Source organism: Rhipicephalus microplus, chromosome 3, assembly GCF_043290135.1.
Source record: "Rhipicephalus microplus isolate Deutch F79 chromosome 3, USDA_Rmic, whole genome shotgun sequence".
Lineage (NCBI taxonomy): Eukaryota > Metazoa > Arthropoda > Arachnida > Ixodida > Ixodidae > Rhipicephalus > Rhipicephalus microplus.
In genome coordinates, this window is record NC_134702.1 from 247,174,440 (window position 1) to 247,197,538 (window position 23,099).

The following is a 23,099-nucleotide window of genomic DNA, read 5'->3' on the forward strand; positions in this document are numbered from 1 at the left end:
TAAAATGACACAATTTCATCTTGTCCATGGGAGGGATGCCGTTACTACCCTGGACGTCATGCTGCCTAATGTCACCGATGAAAAGAACCTAGACGTGGCCGCCTTACTTTAGCGCGCAGGAAAAGCCCGGCAGCTTGCTCGTCTGCGCATAAAAGACCAACAGCGAAACGACGCAAGACGCTACAACCTGCAGAGACGCGATTTAACATACAGGCCAGGTGACAAAGTCTGGGTTTGGACGCCCGTTCTCCGCCGAGGATTAAGCGAAAAACGCATGCGCCGTTATTTTGGCCCATACAAAGTCATCCGTCAAGGGGGTGAAGTGGACTATGAAGTGGTCCCTGATGGGGCTAGCTCATCCCAACGACGCCGCGCACGACAAGAAGTGGTACACGTCGCCCCTTTGAAGCCCTATCATGCGCGCTAAAGGAGGCTCCCTGTTTGTATCTCTAGTTTTGTTTATGTGTGCGTGATTCGTACTTATTTGCCATTTACCTGTCCTTTTGTTTTGGTTTTATTTTAAACAAAGCATCGGGTCAATGCTTACGTTGAGGAGGGGAGCAATGCCGCGAGGAGTCGCCGTAGCGCCAGACGCTACGGCGACTGTATCTCGGAGGGTGAACGTGCCTTGCGTTCCAGTGGGACATTCTGTTCCCCGACGGCCGTCGAACGCGCTGTTCGCCACCCGCTAAGCCGGCGCGTCTGTTTTCCTTTAGTGGGCGCAAGTCCGCCAAATAAACGGATCTCCTTCTATTTCTACTAACCTCCCGGTCTCCTGTCTTCGCGCTACCCTCACTTTTACGTGACCATATTGACTAGCAGTTTATTAACGTTAGCTATACGTCCCTGTTTTCTTCTAACTGCGCCTGTAGTTGTTGCGTTATTTGGTCGTAGATATTTACTGTTGTGCTTGGGGTAGGTGTGGTTGTACCTGCTTACACGATCCCTTTCTCAACTTCAGCCGACGCGCTGCTGTCCCCCGAAAGGGGGGCGGGGTATTGAGGGGTGATATGTCGCTTTCTGACTGCATCATCCAGCTATTCCTGTTGGATTTTGCAGCCGTAGTTTGGCCTCTAGCCGTCTCTCTAATGACGATATTGTTGCCTGTAAGTCATTTCGCTTTTCGGCTATTTGTTTTTTTAGCTGTTTGACCCCTTGGGTCAATCTCCTTTTTTCTTCCTATATTTTTCTATATATTGTAGATTTTCTGTTAGAGGAGCATTGGAAGACACTGCCTTCGCAAAGCTCACCTGATTTATGTTTGTCCGGCTGGCGGCTAAGGCATCTTGTGATTCCTGGCAGGAACCCATCTTGGCCGGAGGTTCACGGCGCTTTCGTTGGTTCTTCAAGCTATATTTCCCAGGGACCGGAGGTGCCGTGCTAGTGTGGTGTTGCCTGTCACTCCTCGAACGCGATCTTTATCGTGACCTTGACTGGGATCTCGATCGGGATCGTGAACTTGATCTTGACTGACGCTGGTCCTGCTGGTCTGAGCTGAACAATCGCGGCATATCTAGCCTTAGTGGAGGGAACTATTTGAACGAGTTGGCACCGCCGGTCCAATCAGGTTCGCCTCCCCAGTCTTTTGGTTGATATGTCCTCACTTCCTTGGGAGTAGGAGCGTTCTTTATTTTTTTTCTTGCACAGACTGTCTCCTGAGGGGTGTTCACCGTCACAGATGACACACTTTGGGATGCAGTCGCGTCCTTGCATTGGTTATCTTGCCCCACACCTGAGGCATACATTGACATTTGGAGTAGGACAGACATCCGTACGGTGCCCGGTTAGGAGGCATAACTTGCAAACCTGCACTATCAGCATGTATGGGTAGCAGATTAACTCGGTGCCCATTATGTACACGCTCCTCGGTAGCACACTACCCGAGATTGTGATAATCACCGTTTTATACGAGGCCAACATTCTTGCTCTCTCAATATTCACCCTTTGAGTCTGAGCACGTAGATTCTCAATTAGTTCATCTTGTGAAGTCACCGCTGGTATTCCGTGTACAATTCTCCGCAAGGCGCCTTCGAGGTCGGCCACATATGCATTGAAAGCGTGGAGTTGTCTCCTGATGTTTAGTTGACCGATTCCTCACAGCCTACTCACTACCTCCATGCTTGGCGTAGATAGCATTGCAATGTTCGACCCTGGGTGAACTCGCAACAGAAAGTTGTTGCCATTGAAACTTCGTTGACAGGCATCTATCACAGCCCTGGAGAGTTCCAGTTCCAATATGTTTTTAACCTTTAAACCAGAGACCTTTTTGTGGCCTCAGAATACTCTTGATCTCCTCTTTTGGTAGAGGAAAAGGGCCGCGTCACTTTCTACACCAAAAACCTTGTGTGGTTCACGTTTTTGTTTGTCGGCGATCGGATGGCTTTCCTATTTCTCGTTCGCGTTCACAGCTTTCTCCATCTGAGATTGCTGCCTTGTTGACTGGTTCTTCTTTTGCCTGCGCGAGACAACGGTATGCCAGGCATCCTCAGTTCGTCCACGGCGTTTCGAACAAGTCGCGTCGCCAATCTCGTTTTCAAGAGTCTCGTCAACAGACACTGGTTCGTCATCCTTTGCCTACCGAGACAAAACGCCACTCGCGTCCGTGTCAGCGTTGAATGATTCCGGTGCCCGAGAAAGGCTGGGATAAGCTTCGTCAACTTCCATATGACAAGGAAAAGGCGTTCAGCTCCAGCCAAGCATGATTGGCAGAATAAAAGAAAAGTGATCGCTGCTCTTGACAAGTTATTTGCAGTGCTTAGGCTGCACAGTTTTCCCGACAGCATTTGTCGTGTCACAAAACAGGTCAAGAAAGTGATGTAAACAACGCCCACCTTCGATCCTTGTCCCGTGGTAGCAAAGCTAGTGTCCAAAGTTCAATGTCTGCTAGTCCGTGCTCTCACAAATACACAAAACCGTCGTGTTCTGCACGTCGGAGTGCCTTCCCGGGCGCGCGACGCTGGCCGTGGTCGTTAAGGTGAGTGTCTCCACAAGATCATTTCATCTTCCGGCGATAGTACATTCTTGTATAGTTGATACTGTCCCAAGCTTTGAGTACGCATGGAATCAGCAGAGCTTCCAGAAGCAGACTATATGATTGTTAGATCGTAAACCATGACATTCATGACATATTTCTGATGTTTTTTATGTTATGACTAGTCAGTTAAGCTCGTCATACAGTCATGTCATGTCATACCAAGTTTGGTATTGATACCATTATCGAAACGGCCAGGAGAGCTAAAAGTCATATGCAGCAAGATAGATAAATAGATAGATAGATAGATAGATAGATAGATAGATAGATAGATAGATAGATAGATAGATAGATAGATAGATAGATACGTTCAAAGTAGCCAAAGTTTGCTAAAAAATACTTCGCATTTAAAACGCCTTGGAGGCCGAGTGCCTGCAGCAACTGCGTACTGATAATCGGAAAGCATTCCAAACTGCCTTAAATAGCGAACGGGAATGCAAGTGCCAGCGGCGGGTAAATCCTGCAAACCACACTACCAAGTAAGCTCGCGATGTCAAACGTTTGCAACAACGTAGCCATTTGGAGCTCGCTTTCGGTGGCAATTTTTTCAGTGGCACATTGGCGCCAGCGGCGATGCCTTTGACTTCGTGAACAACCACTGTGACAGCCGCAATGCGAAACGCAATTAATTTATGATTACGTTCCTCCATGACATTGATCATGCGCGGCACAATGTGCGGCAAATGAAATAAACACTGGGGTTAATCCAAGCTTAGCGAGTGTCAAACATCATTAGGAAGCACGAACATGTAACCAGTTTTTGTGAAAGGCTTCAGTGCAGCGTTGGATTCAAATAACTACTGAACACCGGGGCCACACACTTCAGCTTCCGCTGGTTAACCATTCATACAGAGTGCTCGGGTGGTCATTTTTAGCGGCGAAACTCATGAATTCGGGGGCCCTGTGTCCTCAATCTATATAGATTAGGTAGCCAACCCTCGTTTAGGAATGTCAGCTAGATGGGGCTACTTGTATATGATGGATATATGACAAATATATGCATCATGGCGGTAATTGAAGTGTTCACTAGAAAGACAAAATGATGGACGTCTGGACGGATGGATTGACAGACAGACAGACTGACGGACAGACGAACAGACTAACCGATGGACGCATAGACAGATAGAGAGATTGACGGACAGACAGACAGACAAATAGACTGACGGATGGAAGGTTGGATGGACATACGCGGCCGGCGGATGGATTGACTATTGACGGTTTACCGATAAAACCCTCCGAAGCTTCGCCCCACTCATCATAGTTCACTCCGTGAATATATGATTTTTTTAGTGGCGAAGCTTAACATTTCGCCACCCGTTCGTTCTCCGTCATCGCTTGTAACCACCGATGACACACACTCGTTTGTAACCACCCGTGGCAGATACCCAAGAGAGCGGGTATGTGCCACAGGAGATAGACATTTAGGGGCGAAGCACCTTAGGCGGTGGGTCGTGCGTCCTCAATATATGTAGTAGGTAGCTACGTCTAGTTCAGTTCTAGGAGTGTCGAAGCTCTTTAAGCCGTGGGCCGTGCGTCCTGAATGTATGTAGTTGGCAGCCACCTCTCGTTTAGTTCTTGCAATGTCCACTAGATGTCTGTGGTACTTGTGTAAATTCAATATATGATGAAAAGATGTGAGATGCTGGTACTTGGAGTGTTCACCAGACGGACTGACATACAGACAGACAAACGGACGGACTAACGCACGGACGGACAGACTGACTAATGGTTGGATGGACGGACGGATGCACAAACAGAAGGATGGCCGCTTCATCCCTCTCATCATCATATAGTCCCTGGATATGCTGTGGTTTTTTTTCCTTGTACTTGTCTTTTTAAATGCGAAGCATTTTACGCTGGGGGATTGTCTTGCAGCGTTTACGCCACACTGCCCATGCACGTCCCCTTCTCCCCCTCTCATCTCCTACGACCCATTTCACCTCACAACGCCGGCGCAGACAGCGGCTGCTAGCCTACGCTCACGCTTTCTGTCTCTCCTCATTTCTGCCAGTGGCGTTTACACCCTCATTAAGCATGCATGACAACTCCAAATTACTCTGCTCTCCTATACTCTCCCCTCTGTCGCCTTGCAATGGTGACGCAGGCAGCGTTCACTTGCAAGTTTCATGATTGGAAAAGGCTCCCCGATCGTTCACTAATAAACGGCTTGCATGTCTAGGCACATTATCTTTACCTCCAAGGTGGTGATGGTTTGAGACTTGTCCTGTGCATTTTTTACAATAAAAACTCGCTGTCGTCTCATTGACCAAAAGCCGACTGCGGGTCTTTGTGTCTATTGGCCGTATTCTGTCTCTAATTGGCCGCTCGCAGTGATTGACAACCTATAGAAAACACTGGTTAATCAGAAGTATCCCACCAGTCATGGGGAGAAAGGGAAGGTTGATATAACACGGGTAATTTCAGGCAAACAACGGCCATATCGCACTTTTCGAGCTCTTTCAAATCACTTTGAACTGAAATGTTCTGACTTATTCCACTGTTGATACTATAAAATTCATAAAATATTAGGAAACGTGTGGCGCTTGACCTTTAAAAGAACAGCACATTGGGATATATACTTCTTGTTTCAGTCACAAAATAAAAATCTGAGATATAGACTTCCTTTTTGATTGCATGTAGGTACCTCTAGGATTATTATCATTATAGTATATGAAGTTGCAATGTATTTTTACGTAAATATTATGTGCCTTATATTTTATTTCTTGATCACAATCGCTTTATCCTCTTTGTTTTTCTACACAGCGTAATAATCTCACTTTCAATCTGCTGTTAGTATATGTACTAAATAATGACTACAATATGTACGCATGGTTTGGGCGTGCTAATCAAGAAGTGCTATATCCCTATGTTTACCGTGATGCTGCTGCAGCTCCAACTTTTTGTATTTATTTTTTCTGCTATTTTTGTATGGGGTTCTGAACTAGTAAGACTGTTTTAAAGCACAGCTCTTTTTTCACAGTCCTTTCTTTCTGTACTACAGAATGGAAAATAAACTTTGATTTCATTTGATTTGATCACTGCATGCTTTTTACCTCCAGAGCTTTCTGTCCTGCACAACGCAGCGATGAGTGCCATCGTCCACGCAGCTGCCAGCGTAAGCGAAGGCACCCGCTGCTTCACATGCATACACGGTTCCCTTAAGTGAGAGTTGCCGTTTTTTATTACTTCAGTAAGGATGGGCACGTTTGGGATGCCTTCGCTAGGTTTCACTGACGTCACTATCGCAGAATGCGCAACGGGTGCGCAGTGCCAAGCAGAGAGAGGTCGGGGGCTTCTGGCGACGCGGAGTCGGCTCTTTTACAGGTATCAGACGATGCACGAAGAACGGTGCGCACGAATGCGTGGGCACCAATTAGGTTCACAGCGGCAAGGGTTTGTGCCTCAGCGTAGAGTGGTTTAAAACGTCCAACGCTGTTTTGTTGTCCGTGCCTCTGGGTGAGTCAGTGAGAACACTCACTGTGTCATCAACAGAGTGAGATGTTTCCGAGGTCTTGGAAGTCAGACGCGTTGATGAGATCAGCAGGCCCCATTGCTTCTTCACGTTCTGTCCGAGCTAAAGAGGGGCGTATCATGGCTTTCACTTGTCTCATCGCGATTCCTGATAACCGGGTTTGTGGGTATGGTAGTAGTTTCGACTCCTTGAGGTTAGCAAAATGAAAAACCTCACTATATCCTCAGCACGGGCAGAGTGAGAAGGCTCTGGCCGGGGTGGTGTGCATTTTGGTGTATCCTTGTGGGTGGCAGAAGGTACGCTGGTGCGAGCACAGCCCTTAGAGGCGCGAGCAGGGGCACGCTGTCGAGTGGTCTGATCTCTTCTTTGAAGAGAAGCCTGACCGTGAAAGACTTTGTTTTTCTGTGTTCAAGTGGAGGTCGATTACATGGCTAGCCTTTTTGAGGAGTGTGTCAAGCATGCGTGAGTAGCCCGCGGTGAGAAATAGGCCGTGCACGGTGTCATTCACCCATCTCAGAGAAACTGAGTTGGAATGGAGCAGTAACGAAGCCATGCTACATGATGGTCTACCTCCTGCGAAGTCCTGAAGAGAACTACATTCGAGAGCACGGGCGTAGAAATTGGAACAAAATGAAAAGGGCATGACTGAGCCAACAGTTGTTATATCGTTACGAGGAAGAAGTAAAGGAAGAAGAAGGACACAAGCAGCTGACCGACGCGCGGGTGTGCTAATCAGCCATTGTGACTCTTGCCTGCGGCTTTTCCTCAGTAAATGCATTTTGTGCAGAAGTCACCAACCCCGTAACATATTAGTGGAGGTACTGGGTAACCATCAAGCAGCAGAGTTACGCAGCGGATGTCGCATCGGTTTTCCAGCCATGGCCAATGCTGAGCCTTCTGCATCAACGTCAGTGTCTCCGACGAACACGGCATTGCAACCATACGTTTTCACGCCACTTAAGGATCCCTGTACTTTCTGCGAGACTGATGGCGTCAACGTTTACGATTGGTTGGCATGTTCGAACGAGTGTTTGTGCCGAACAGATTGGATCGTAAACTTCAGTTGGCTAATGTGCTGTTTTACTTAGGAGGTACGGCGATGATGTGGTATGAAACAAGGAAGAATAACTCGGAACCTGAGAGCAATGCAAAGAGTAGATGCGAGAGCTCTTTGGCATTACCGCCAGTCGTAAGATCGCCGCCAAAAATAAATTGGCCTTTCATGCGCAATACCCCACGAAATCATACCTCATATAAACTCAAAACGTGCTAGCCCTCTGTCGAAAGGCCGAAAGCAACATGGCAGAAGGTGACAAGGTCGGGCATGTCCTGGAAGAGATAGCCGATGACGCGTTCAATCTCCTCATGTACAAGGGCTGTTCCACCGGGAACGCCATCAACAAAGAGTGTCGTCAGTTTGAGCAAGTTAAAAGTCACCGTATTCTGCAAACATTCGCCCGACTTTCAAACACCGCTGCCACATCGACGTGCGAGGACCAGTCCACACCACAACGTCCGTTGCCACCGGGAAACCTGACACGCATTGTTCGTCGCGAACTGGAAGCAATGGCGCCCTCGTCGTTCTATTCGTGCAGTACCATTACCACTCCTGTTACTGTCGCTCTTGTTCAAGCCATCGTGCGACAGGAGCTTGAAAACATTGGAGTGCATTCCGTGTGCCATTTTACCGCGCCTAGAGTCAGCGAACGCCCTTTCGCGATGCCCTCCTCCGATCGGCAGTTTTCTCCACGTGCTTGCAACCCGGCTCAGTGGTGAATTGCAGATAACCGCCCTATATGTTTAAACTGCCACCGCATTGGACATATTGCTCCTTACTGACGCAACACATGGTTCTCGGCTTCTCGTGCAACGACCAATATGACCCGTTTTGACGGTACCGCCCGTTTTGATGGTACCACCCGCACCAGTCTCGTTCGCCGCAAATACGTCGCCCAACGTACCATGCCTTCCAGCCACATCATCTCGGAAAACTGAGAAATTCAGCCCCCGGAAGTGATGCTGCATTAACGACTTCCTCAGCAAAATCTCTCTCCGTTTCCACCAGACGAAGTGTAACAGACGTTGAAGTAGACGGTGTACCTGTACAAGCACTTGTAGACACCAGCGCAAGCATTTAGGTCATGAGTTCAAGCCTACGCACACGTGTAAAGAAAGTTCTGACACCAGCGGCTGCACAAATGCTCTGTGTTGCCAATGACGACATGCCGATGGTTTTGGTCTGTGCACTGCCCGCTTAAGTATAAAAGACAACACTGCATCTGTCATTTTAGTCGGGATTGACCACTGCCCTTATGACTTTATCCTAGGTCTGGACTTCTTGTCGAATGAATTTGCTCTTATTGACGGTGCTACCGGCGTCCTACAGCCAGACCTGCCTCAGATAGTCGCTGAACCCCACACGACCCCACCGTGCCTGTGCTCTCTTCAGAATGTGCGACTGTCACCTCAGGCAGCCGCCTACGTCATTTTGACCGCAATGCCACAGGTTACCTATGGTCAATATGTTCTCCTTTCTCTCGCCAACGTTCTCTTGAGCCGCAACATCGCCAATCCCCATACGCTTTTGACAGTCACTGTGATTTTACATCGCTCCCACTTCTCAATTTCAGCTTGTGCCCTCAAGTGCTTCCTCGTGGCATGTTCTTGGCCAGCGTATCTAAAGCTGACGAATTCGAAACAGCGGTTTTCACCACCTAGATTGGTTTACTTTAGTCTCCTGTAGCCAACAGCACCCGTTCTCTGCGAAAACGTTTATCGAAGATGATTGCACCCGACCTCAATCCAGCGCAAGCCAACGACATCCATCGCCTTCTCGCGCCATATACCGACATTGTTTTTATTTCAACGGCAGACCTGTAGATCAAACATCCACTGTTCAGCGCCGTATAAACACTGGTGACGCCATTACTCTTCGCCGACGCCCCTATTGTGTTTCCCTCTTTGAGCGCAGAGTTATCCGAGCGGAATCGGAAAACAAATGCTCAACAAAGGTGCCATAGTACCATCAAGTAGTCCTTGGGCCTCCCTTGTCGTTCTTTTGAGAAAAAATAACGGTGCTTGGTGCTTCTGCGTTGACTACCGCCACCTCAACAAGATCACACACACGAAAAGACTATACCCGATACCACGCGTCGATGACGCGTTGGACTGCCTGTATGGCGCTACATACATCTCGTCTATTGATCTTCGGTCCAACTACTGGCAGATTTCTGTCGATGATATGGACCGCGATAATGCGGCCTTCATTACACCGGATGGTAGATACAAGTTTCAGGTCATGCCTTTTAGACTATGTTGTGCCTGTGCCATATTCGAACGAATGATGGACTCTCTCCTTCGTTTTTATAAGTGGTCTACTTGTCTCTCTTACCTACGATGTGATAGTCTTTTCATCTACTTTCGATAGCCACCTGACCCTTCTAGCTGCAATTCTCGCAGTCTTCAGAACAGCTGGGCTAAAACTCAATTCCAAGAAATGTCGATTTGGCCGCCATCAGATTGCCGTTCTGGGCCATCTTGTAAACGCCGTTGGCGTCCAACTACATCCCGAAATGATCCGCACCGTCCGTAGCTTTCCTGTGCCCCATTCTACATTCGACGTCCGGAGCTTCATCGGCTTATGTTTGTACTTTCGTCATTTTGTCAAAAACTTCCCCGACGTTGCCAAGCCACTCACATATTTGCTGGAGAAGGATACCACGTTCTCATTAGGCCCTGAGCAGGCTCAAGTGTTCACCGCTCTCATCGGCTACTTAACTACGCCACCCATACTTGCTCACTTGAATCCTTTTGCTGCCACAGAAGTTCGCACCGACGCCAGTGGCCACGTTATTGGCGCAGTTCTCACTCAGTGGCCCCACGGCAGACATTGCGTGATAGCTTACGCCAGTCGCCTGCTTTCTCCCCTCAAAGGAATTATTACATCACCGAGAGGGAGTGTTTAGCCTTATTCAGGGGCGTCAGGAAGTTCCGGCCATGTTTATATGGTCGCATATTCTCCGTCGTTACGGACAACCACGCCCTCTGCTGAATGACATCTCTGAAGGACCCGACTGGACGTCTTGGTCGTTGGGCTTTGAGTTTGGGAATTTTTGTTAAGAGTCAGCTTCAAGTCTGGCTGTTTGCATGAGAACGCAGACTGTCTTTCTCGTCATCTAGTGGATCCTCCTGATCCCCTTGCTCCTGACCTGGAAAGCAGCGTAATGACGTTAACTGACATCAACAATATGCGCATTGAACAGAGATGCGATGTGGCAGTGCGCACTATCATCGACGCCATCCAGTGTGACAGTGATAATGCTGAATCCCGCATGGTCGTGCTGCATGATGTCATCCTAAACCACCGCAACCTCAACACTGAAGGCCCTTAGCTTCTGCTTGTTATTCCTCGTCATCTATGGCCTGCCTTACTTGAACAACTTCACGACGTGCCAACAGCTGGACACCTCGGTGTTGCCCACACATATGACCGCATGCAAAGTCGATTCTTCTGGCCAGGACTGCATCGATATGTCGGCAATTGCGACCTCTGCCACCGCCGGAAACAACCTCCTTTGCTGCCAGCTGGATATCTTCACCCAATCGAAGTCTCATCTGAACCATTTCATCAGGTGGGACTCGACCTTTTGGCCCTTTTCCAACGACGACACTGGGAACTAGAAAGATCGTCGTCGCCACAGATTATGCGACCCGTTGCGTGCAACGAAGGCCAACAAACCAGTTGTGCCACTGACGCCGCGGATTTTCTTCGTCATGACATAATCTTACACCATGTTGCACCACAAAAGCTGCTTACGGACCACGGCTGCTCTTTCTTATCCAAAGTCGTCGACGACCTCTCAGATCGTGTGCCACAGTGTATAAGCTATCTACTGCCTACCATCCACAAACTAATGGCCTAACTGAACGTTTCAACCGCACGCTCGCAGAGATGCTTTCAAAGCACGTCCCTGAAGATTATCGTGACAAGGACACCACGTAGACCTATGGGACTTTCGCATATAATTTTTCTTGACATGACACCACGGTATTCTAACATTCTTATCTTTTGTATGGTCGCGACCCCATATTACCATTTGAAACAACGTTGCCTCTCAAGCCACCTGCTTCCGAGTACGCTCGAGAAGCCTTTGATCAGGATCACATGGCTCGTCAAGTTGCGCATTCTTATCTCACCCGGTCAAAGGATATGCAAAAAGCCTGCTGTGACCACCGGCATCGTAGTATAACGTTTTTCCCAGGTGACCGCGTGCTCCCCTGAACACCGTGTCGCCATGTAGGTCTCTTCGAAAAAGTTTTTATCCTGATACGCAGGACCCTACCTAGTCTTACGCCAAGTTAGCGACGTCAACTGCGAGATAGCGCCATTGCACTCCAATACGTTGCCAAACTCGTCAATTGTTGGCATTGTCCATGTTTCACGCATAAAACCTTACTTCTGTCGCACTTTTCTCAACTCACAACAAGACGGCGCTCCAACGCCCGGGGGTCCTGTTACAGAGATGAAGTCGCGGATGACTTGCGGTTGCTCTGCGCAAGCTCTTTTATCTTCGCAGATGCCTTCGGTTGGCCCCTCACTCAACCAAGCTTTTAGCCTATACTACTTACGTAAGGCCGGTATTAGAATATGCTAACACAGTATGGTTTCCTTATACAGTCAATAACATTCAAAAGCTAGAAAACGTACAGAGGAAGGCAGCAAGATTCATCTGCAACAAATATAAGCGCACTGATTCTCCTACAAATATGTTAGCAAGCTCTGGCCTCCAAACACTTGCGATTCGAGCGAAACAAGCGCGCCTTAAATTTCTTTTTCAGCTACTTAACAACCATTATAAAATTGACCCATCATTGTACATCCGTCCGTCAGATTCCCGCGTTATTAGGCACAAACATTCATACACACTGAAAGAGTACTCTTACCGCAATGACACGTTCAAACACTCCTTTTTTTCACTTGCCATAAGGGAATGGAACAGTTTGGATTCCTCCATAACTAGTGCGAAGTCGGTATCCGACTTTGCACTAAAATTAGAAAATATGTTCTCTTAATGCGGCAATACTCGCATTACCAGAAGCATTGCGCCACCAGTGAAAGCGTATTAGTGGAGTGTACAAGTGTCAACTGGAGTGTTTGGAAGTTAGCTATTTGTTTGCCTGTGTACCACTGCACTTCATGCAAAATTTGTGTTCTTTTTGGTGATGGTTTCTTTGTCTTTGCAGATGTAAACAATTTGTATATTTTTCGCGCTTGTACTTTGTGATGACTGTCATTTCACTACATTTCTGTTAATGTACCATCTGCATGTACATTCTGTACGCCCACCTGCTATGGTCTCGGAATGAGACTGGCAGTATTGAAAATAAATAAATAAATAAATAAATAAATAAAGTAAAGGAATGGAAAGTACACAAGCAGCTGACAGGCACGCGAGTGTGCCCATCAGCCATTGTTAGTCTTGCCTGTGGTTTTTTTCTTTGTAAATGCACTTTGTGCCCACGTCACCAACCTTGTAACAATATAAAATGAAAACGGGGATGGTGCTATTGAAACACGTCTCAACAGTTTGTTTCCGACGGCGCTTTTTATCGAGGCATTGATCGCATAGCCCATTCTGTGGTTCGGGCAAGTAATTTGGCCTGATATCCGCTTCAGCACAGTTCATGACTTTATCCCATGAAAGTTGAATTCTTTCCTTTTTCCTTTTCTACGTGACTTGAGTATCTACCATGTACTTGCTACTTGTACCGTGCCCACCTGCTTGGACCTGTGAAGGTCTGCAGTATGCATTAAATAAATAAATAAATAAATAAATAAGTGATAAGGGCCACACGTCCGCACATCCTAACTGTTCTGATGCTTACAAATGGGTTAACACTCATCCGCACCTCATCTTGAATCACACAGCGCGACACCTAAGTTCGTGGTCATTCAGAATAGTGCTAAGAGTTCTACACCACATGTACGGGTCTTCTCGTGTAGCCCTGCTTAAATTTGCCATGCATGCATATGCACAAAACGTATGCTAAGGAACAAATAATTGTGGCACAATTTCTTTGCAGGTCTTTTCGTCGCAGTCCTGCAGAGATATACGTCCCTCTACCACATCGGCGTCATCGGAAGTATTCTCCTGTGGGTCGGCATCTTAGCCTCAGCGTGGTCCCCAAACATTGCTACCATTACCATTACCCTTGGTTTCATCCATGGTGAGGTGTTCTACAACAATCATTTGTAAAGTTTTTATAGCAGGGAAGCCCTCTCTGCTGTTATGTTTGAGAAACTTCAACGCGCCTTAATTTTTTGTGTGTGTTGTACTCTGTCCACTATCTTCTGCTGCCATTATGCGAGGACAGCGCTTCGCCAAGCTACTCCTTGCAATAAATTTCTGTGACTGCTATTTTTCCCTTAGCAATATATAAAAAAGCGCGAAATAAAATCGCACATTTTGATTATCGCGGTATTTATAGTATTAGCCTCCACCACTGTCAGGATTTATTTTAGGCGTACCATATTTACGAGAACTTTCTGTTCGTAAATGTAGTGCGGTACCACACAAAAAAAAACACCGCAGTCTTCGCTTGTTTCAAACAGGCGGCTCGCGAACCTGTCACTTGCTGTTCGTGGCCAGGACACACTTCCATAAATCTAGTGAGGAGCTGCATGCTGTCACGATTTGTCGCGAAGGCGATGTCTCGCGGAAAGATTTTTCTTTTTCAGCTACCGCTGGAGTTCGTTATTTGCTAGATGCTCTTGTTAGAGGCACTATTTAACGACTTGTCTCGAGGAGGGCGCCTCGGCTAAGAATGAGAGTCTGAACGGAAAAACCTGCATCTGGTCGGTCACTGTGCGCTTTGCCCAAACCAGACCCTGCACCGTTCTCCCGACTAGGCTGCGGAAATTAGGCGCCTTTCTCCTCTGCTAACCACTACCACCACTGACCCAAACCAGCGAGGTGCCGCTTGAGTCCTCGGGGGCAATCGGGGAGCGTCATTTGAGCAATTATGTGTGCATCAAGACCGTTTCAGAGAATATGCCCGTTTCAAAAAGCTGCTACAGTTTTGTTGCTAGGCAGGCTTCACATGACCATGAAAACTCGTGTTGGGATTGGTTATTCTCGGCTTGCCTGAATGGTCCACGCACCCGTGGATGCTGGAAAACTCTATTTAGGCAGCGACTTGGGCCCTTTTTGGTGTGAGCAGACTCGGGGTCAACAGCGCATCTCACCACCGGAAACCAGTCATGCAAGGCGAGGGGTATGCCATCATTTTCCATGTTTTGTATTTGTGACTTAGCGGAGTGAGTAAATTTAAGTTTTATTAGATAAATAAACCCCCAATGAGTGCTTTCCGAAATCATTCTATTGACTTGTCATTGGTTGCCTGTGCGGAATTCCTCCAACGCTTCTTCGTCTCGATGGTCTTCAGATGTGTCTAGCTTAAACAACCCCGTAGTTTCGCTACAATATGCTGAAATACAACTACACAGCAAAACTGTCTATTTCATCAAATACATCCAGATTTTAGTCATTCTGGAGATCAATGGCTTTATTTTTCGAGTCCCGAGAACCGATATTTTTCAGTAATGAACCAAGCATAAAACTGAGGAGGGACTTCTGCAATACGGCAGCGTTAGCATACTCTTCAATTAGCCTTTTTCCCAGAAACTTCATTTACTGCCCTAGCATGACAAATTTATGTTACGGCGACCCACTAATCGCGAACTTCAAACACATTGGGATGCTAGGATCTCCTAATATATTGGTTCAGTTTATTGCGATAGCAATCATATGGACACTCTCGGCTGCATTTCGCCGCCGGCATCGACGTGGACGTCATTCACCGTACACATATCTTTATATATGAACGCTCAAGAAAAAAAATTATCTTGAAAAAGACTCCGGTGCATGAAATCGAACGTCCAACCCCTTGTTTGTGATAGCGAGGCGTTAGACACTGAGCCACTAAGGAACACCTTGTTCGACTTGAAAAGGGCAACCGATTTATATCTACCATTCACCGCCGCCGATGGACGTCTCGGGCAACTATCGCGTTTTCACCATTACCAGCGAGATGGTGCAATGGGCGCGCGTCGCCAGATGCTCACAACGTGGCGGCGTGCGCTCTTATCTCCCAAGCGTAATTTGCCTCCCCCGGAGAAGGCGCCAGGAGTTGGATGCTCACGCGTGCACACACTTATCTCACGATGGCTGGAGCTGTAGACCTTGGGCTTGCGCCGGAACAATTCTGTTGTAGTTACCGGGTGCACTTAGGTCACTGCACTCGTTGTACAGTTTCCGTTTGTGAATAGGGCGCGCTTTTCAGACACAGTGATGTAAAAACTGCAAGGTTAATTCGCATTAATCTGTACCTATAAATATGTTTCGTGCATCATTTGTGCGTAAGAAACGTGGAAAACGTTTCGATCTGCTTGCCACTCTTCGTTTGACCTCTCAATTTGCGACTATTGTGTTCGTTGCATCGCCTTTGCGGAAAAGTTGTTACTGAACGGAGGTACGCTTCGAAACTGAACCTGCGAGGAAGTTAGCGATAGAGAGCGTCATGATTCCGTCCTTTGAAGGGTGATCACTTAAAACTGCGATTTTCTAGACAGAGCATAGTATCACCTTACCAAGGTGCTTGTTCTGGCTATTTGGTACCCAATTGAAGTAATATATAGCGCAAAATTCATGGATCACAGACAAAATAATGTGACAAATAAACCTTGTGTGTGTCACATATTCTTGCCGTTTGAGCCTAAATTTACAAGTATAGATCAGTTCACTGTTTCACAATTTCTTCGCATATCTTTGTTGTGTTCTGTAAAAAAAAGGTCCAGGGCAATTTCTGCTAAATGTCAATAAAAAAAGAAACATAATATGGAAAAATAGAGTGATACAGATCTGATTTTAGGCAATTGTGCTTACACTTCCACGATTGTGCTTCTTTTCGTTGTGCTTTTACAGGTTTTGGAGCTGGCATTGTCTTGATGTGCAACCTGGTGGAAATAATGCAGTACTTCCAAAAGTATAGAGGTATCGCTTCCGGCATCAAGTTTGCTGCTGACCCCATGAGCGCCATTGTTTTCCCGGCGTTGCTGTCCTATCTGAGAGCGACGTATGGCCTACGGGGTGCTTTGCTGATATACGCAGCCCTCAGCATGCACGTGATGGCATTCTCCATTGTCCTCAGAGAGCCTCAATGGTTGAAACGGGACAGAATGGAGTCACCGGTTTCCAGATATCCACAGAAAGAGGCACGGCCCGTTCAGAGTAGCAAAGCCGTGAAGATTCGTCATATGCTTCGACAAATGCCACATCCACTGCTGAAGCCCAGTTTCTATGCTGTTGTGACGGGATCCGTGTTGTTAGATTACGTCAATGCCGTGCACCTTTCAACGTTAGTCGACTACGCTCTGGACAGCGGTGTTTCTCGTGCACATGCTGAGCTTACAGTCACTTACGCTTCCGCGCCTGAGATCCTTGGAAGAGTTCTACTACCACTAGTAGCAGATGTGGGACTAGTGAGGCGAACCACCTTGACGGCTGGTAACGCATTCGTCTTGGGCTGCTTGCTTCTCTTGACGCCTCAGACCAGCAGTGCGACACACGTAGTTGTGCGAGCAGCGTCTTCAGTTGCTCTGGCTACCCTAATGACAATGAAACACGTGCTGGTGGCAGACTATTACGGCACGGATGCCGTGGCTCTCCTGTCCGGTGCTTCTGGAGTCCTTTTGGTTCCCGTGCTGCTGACCAACCCATCTATCATAGGCAAGTGGACGCGTACTTTCACACTTGAATGAATGTAAAGAAATGTTTGTGACTAATTCAGAAATGTCATCATAAGCATCATCGGCTTGACTACGCCCATTGCAGGACAAAGGCCCTTCGGAAGTTTCTTCAATCACCCTGTCTTTTGTTTCTTGATGCCACGTTATTGGGAGCGAGGGCGACGACTGGAGAGGCTAGCACTGCCGTCGCTATAATGTAGTAAACAACATCACATGACCAGCCTATTCCGTCGTCAGTGCAGCTCGGTTGCTTTTATTCCTGAGCCAGTTCATTTTCTAACTTCCAAGTTTGTTTAAACGCTCTTTCTGCGTGAAGTGAAGTCTTGCTCTTTATTGGTATACTATTGAAGAGTGTAAGTGTGGTGTGGTCCTCGTCGTGGCAAAGTGCGTTTCACAAGTCGAGAACGGATAGGTCGTCGGCTCCAGTCCCGGGTCTCTGAATTTGCATTTTTTTCCTTTTGTTCATTTTTATGCACCTGCTGTTTTTTTAAAAAAAACGTCATTTCCGTGACAGAAATACGTCAGTGAAGTCTTGCGGGACCCCGGCATCAAACTCTTTCGTGTTAAAATCGGGGGAGCCTTGATAATCGTCCTCAAAAGTTGAACGCGAAAGCGATATTTTGTTCTTAGTGCACACTTCTAACGCTTAGTGTATCAAATTTTTTCGAATTTGCTCAGCCCCAATGCGTGGCCTTAATGTTCTAGTAGCACGTGTGCCTTTTGTGGAATGCGACTGGCTTCAAATAATGAAGTAATTATGTTCTGACGCTGATGGCAAGGTACGCTTGTATCACGCACTATTACGGCAATAGTAAATGCTGACTTGTGAAGCCTGTATACAGCACGTGAGTGTGTGTAAAGCATGAAAGATACTTTCAGTGCATTTCCAAGCAGATGAAGTTATTTTCACTCTACACACTTGTAGAAGCGTAGCTATGTGGTAAAACACCCGCATGACGTGCAAACGACCCATGGCATGTTCGATCCTTACTCAGACTCCGAATATTTCAAAATTTTACATTCTTCTCACCTTTCTCTATTTTTTCATAACTCAAGAATGATATATTTTTCGGGCACAACCAATGACGCCAATAACGATGCCGCAGCCGAAATTTCTGGGAAACAAACTCTTTAACGCTGTCGCGTTAAAGATGTGCCTTCGAAAATGCGACGCGGGGGGCTCACTTGTTTGAAGAAGAAAAACTGGAGAAAAGCTGCTTACCTGGGATGACCGCCATGCTGGAAAGAGTTAATGCAGATATTGTGATAATTTACTAGTTTATATGTCCCGATTATTTAACAGTACAGTGTCACTCGCTTTCTGCATTGCGATAATTTATCACTTTACGCGTTCCAATATTTAGAGTGCAGTTTACCTATGTGTCTGTTTTGTTGTTTGTTCAAGCTGCTTAGGACAGTATGAAGTACACAAGTGGAGAGAAGGCTGATCGTACGGACAAATGCAAACATGACAAAGTCGTGGTGATCCCTGACATGCACCAGTTATTGTGCCGGGTAAACAAGGTCGGCCAACGCCTAGGCGTGCAGGTTGTTTTTTCAGCCCCACACAAACTTTCCCAGCTCGCCAAACTGACATGTGCAAACAGTAGGCCTAAGCTTTCCTGCAGTGTCAGGCACGAATCCGTGGTTGTCCGATGTGTCATGAATGTAGTGTACTGGATTCCGCAATCATGTGCTGCGTGCTACATTGGGCAGAAAGGGAGGTGCCTCAACGAGTGCTTGCGCGAAAATGCATGCAATGTTCGCAATGGCAACGAGGGCTTCTTAGCTCAGCATGTCAGCAGGTGTGGTTGCCTTGCGCTGTTTAAGAATAGAGTTGTATTGTACAGGCACAAAGATGATCACACGCGCATGGTTGTTGAAGAAGAGAGAATGGCTGAAGAATCCGACAACTGCGTGAGCAAGCCATCGGTTGCCCTCTTAGTTAAGGAGATTCAATTTCTGGCAAATGGCGCATGCGTGTAAGTCATCCGATATTGTGCCTCGTGTTTCGCGTATAAAAAGTCTAAAGTTTTTTTAATGCTACTTTCGTTCCTTTCTTTCTTCCCTTTTTTCGTGGTTGTCATATATATATATATATATATATATATATATATATATGCAATGCGGGAATAAACATTCAGTTGATAGTCTGCGCTTGTCCTTGTCTTTTTCCCGTCCGTGTGTTCTACCGCGGAGTACACTTAGATCAGTTATAACCAGCTGGCCCAATCGTCGACTTTGATTCGCCGTTAGCGACCAGCGAGAACCACACACTTCAAGACAACATTCGCAATCTGGAGCCTTTTATCACCATCGAAGATTGATAATCGAGTAGTCAAATTCTAAAAGGTTCGCGCACGCAAACATACGACTGAGCGAGCTAGTTCAACCAGAATCGACTTCGTTAAGTACACAGAAAACAGGCACGCCTCTAAAAATCACTACTACAAAAAATAATTCCGAAGTTGTCTCCATGCATGCGTACGAACGTGTAGTACACTATTGAGGCATGTCCATGACGCAGGTAGCAAGCAACAGTTCGCCGCGTTTTTCACAGCAGGAAGCTTCACGGGAATCATAACAAAAGCGATGAACAATAGCTTCAAACACTCGCCGCCACTTGTGAACACCTCATTTCGCACGGCGAAACATGCTTTGAAAGATAACACCACATATAATGACAAGCGAAGGCGCAGTACTCAAGTTCATAAGTCAAGCCCTCACAAAGATGGCGGCGAGCGCGTATGGCACGTAGGAAGGATCTTTGTGGCGTCTGATAGCCCGAAACCTGCTTGAAAGCTGCACGAAATCTTGCAGAGAGCTTCCATGACTAAATTGTCCTGGAAGCGTCTGGCGGTTCTCGGGCTTCCCGCAGGTTGCCAGAACCGTCTAACCCGAGAAATACGAACGCCAATTAGAAGTGCGCCACGAGGGGGGGTGGGGGGGGGGAGGTCACTGCTTGAGAAAAACGAGCGTGCATTGGCTGGCTTTAGCAGCCCGCGAGTAGCAAGAAGTGGAAAATTAAAGAGCCCCAGTAACGTTCAGAAATCCGCTTTTGCACGCGGATGATTTGAAGTGCGCTAACGCAATGCGGATTATGAAAACGTAAATTTATTTTAAAAAGAGCACTTCGTCGGCACTAGAGTACCACTGCGAGGTTTCTGAACCACTATTTTAACAATACCCTCTCCCAGGCTTACGCGGCGTCTTAATAGGCAGCTCGAGCGCACAACAGTAGTCTTTTCCTCATTTCCCTATTGGGTTTATAACCGCGCCCATTCTGGTGAAGGCTGCACCGAGTAGACGGAGAGGGCCAATGGCAGAACAGGGAGCACGTCTAATAAATTGCAGATGTGCATGTTTAGTCGGTGTCGGTGCGTGTGCCTCCAATGTGACTACAGAATTGGCTAACGAGAGAGTGTGAGCACGACAAGGCGCGGGCGGGGTCTTCGAGAGACCACCGGTAGACTGTTTGCGTCTTCGCAGTGTACATAGGCCGACGACAAAAAAAAAAGGCACTCCCACAACACAGCCCACAGACCAAACCAAAACTTGCCTTAGGCAACACCTGAACCTGCGCAGCTGTTCACATAGTGTTTGTTTTTGTGCTAATACCGATTACATTTTTCAAACGCTTTCTAATAAATTGGCCTATACAGTATACTTAATCTTCGCGTTTTAGGCCTTGTGCGACTCTACATTTCTGCCACTCAATAATGCGTTTGTTGAGGCGCCTCCTACGACTACATGTTATTTTATATACAGTTTCTTGAGCGGAATCACAACCAATAAGCTGCACACTTCCACTCTACCAGTGAAAACGTGACTCAATAAAAAGTCAATGTATGTGCCATGGACAGTAAATTGTACTCTGCAACCCACCTTGAAGGCGACCGTCCAAAAACAACAATCAGAAAAAAAACTTCCTATCACAGCTCATGTTAGTAGGTTTTTCACTTTTAAAGGGAGCCCCACAAAAATACTCTATGCAGTCTGGTAATGCTATAACACGCCGAGCCACCACGGTCTATGGAGTCCGTCTTCTGTGAAGAAGCTGCTCAAGCGCCCAGTGTTGTTGAGATTTTTCACTCAATTCGGGAGTAGCCTCTCGTTCTGGATGCTTGTGTGTGTTTGCTGACTGATTAAATGCTTCATACGATTGGCAACAATGCACGTGTGCGCAAAGGTAATTTTACTATGACGAATGCTGTTGAGTTTAGTTCACCATTACTGGGGTTGATTCCGTGATTCGTAAATGAAAGAAAAATTTATGGCATCACTTCGGGTCAGAACAACTGCTTGCCACGCAGATGGCCTGGGTTCGGTTCTCACTCCAAATGAACTACGTTAATATTTATTTCAGATACATCTTTCTTACTTTTACAGTCCTGAATAAGATGATAATTTTTCGCTGACAACCAAAGACCCCACGAGTGTTTTTAACGCTCTCGCGTTGAAGAGATGTTCTATAGGGAATTCTACTAGTAAATCCATTTCAGCTCCCCGACGCCTGTAATTATGAGGTCATCACAACAACAGAGGAATCGGGTATTCAAGATCAAGGAAGCTCAAAAATGATAATACTTTCAAGAAAAATGAGACTTACTTGTTCTGTTGATTTTCAAATCACTGTACATAGAGATTCTTTTTATTCGCAGGATATTTCCGGGACACCCGTGGAGCCTATGACAACCTCTTTAGGATACTGGCTGGTATGGTGCTTGCTATGGCAGTCGTGTTTGTAATGCTCGTGTGTTCTACAAGGAAGCGCACCTCACACCGCACGGACGACGTGCAGAACGGCTAAAATATGCCGCAGCATCTGTTATTACGTTTGGATTGCAATGTTGTCTTCCTCAATGTTATGAGAAATGCGAAGTCTGTCGCAATACAATTTAATGGAACACATACTAAACCTTGCTGTTTTTTCTTAGCTGATTATAATAAAACTATAAGAAGTGAAGTGTAACGTTGCCCATATAAGTGCACCCCCCTCTCATGCCAAGATGAATTGCAACAGAGTGGAGGTGTGCACTCAGAGTATTGGTGTACTAACTTAGGCGTGCGCACAGGGCGGGGAGGTACCTGGGGGGGCGCCCGCTCCTAGTCATATAAAAGGGGGCAGGTTGTATGTCCGCCTCATATCGTGTTGGTAGAGAAGGAGGGGGCGCGCTGCGATGTACCTCCACCCCCTAGGAAGGGAAGCGTGCGCGTGCCTATAGGTGCTATCACTATCCGGCCCTAAATCTACCAAGCCAGATGCGTACTCTCGGTGTCAAATGAAGTGAGAAAGAAGGAGAAGCCTTTGCAATAATGTAGTCCATCTAAACAAATAATAGCGCGACAAAAACAGGGAGGTGAAAGAAAAAGCTTTCAGCGCTGTAGCTTGCCTTTTCTTTCCCGTCTCTCTTTTTGTCGCGCTATTATCCGTTTAAGATGGAACTGCACCAACTCGGCTAACTGCCTCGTCTGACGTAGTCCAAGCCTACCATTCACGCCTGTTGATAAGCGCGCACATCCCATTTGTCACTATTGCTTAAATTCGTGCATGTATGTGGCCATAACTAGATGGCGCACACATTACTACTAGGAATCCTTGCTGGTGTTGGGGTTTCATTTGAAAACTGCGTGGAGAAAACAGCACGATAGGAACATAGAATACGCACTCTCGAAGCGCAGACTTCCAACACTGGCTAAGAGTAAAAAAAGAAACCTTTGACTCAACAATGACATTTTGTTGTGCCATATTTTCGTTGTTTGTCACGCAACGTCAAGAAAGTAGCGGA

At 46.8% G+C, this 23,099-nt stretch overlaps 1 protein-coding gene across 1 annotated transcript in view; it reads left to right on the forward strand.

Annotated features, from left to right (window-relative positions):
• Positions 1 to 22,276, forward strand: part of LOC119161403 (monocarboxylate transporter 12) — a 106,756-nt gene extending 84,480 nt beyond the window's left edge. The window contains exons 3-5 of the mRNA XM_037413881.2: positions 13,587 to 13,730; positions 16,487 to 17,290; positions 21,972 to 22,276. Coding sequence (XP_037269778.2) covers positions 13,587 to 13,730; positions 16,487 to 17,290; positions 21,972 to 22,120 — 1,097 coding nt within the window. The 3' untranslated portion in view covers positions 22,121 to 22,276. The remainder of the gene's footprint in view (positions 1 to 13,586; positions 13,731 to 16,486; positions 17,291 to 21,971) is intronic.
• Positions 22,277 to 23,099: the final 823 nt, after the last annotated feature.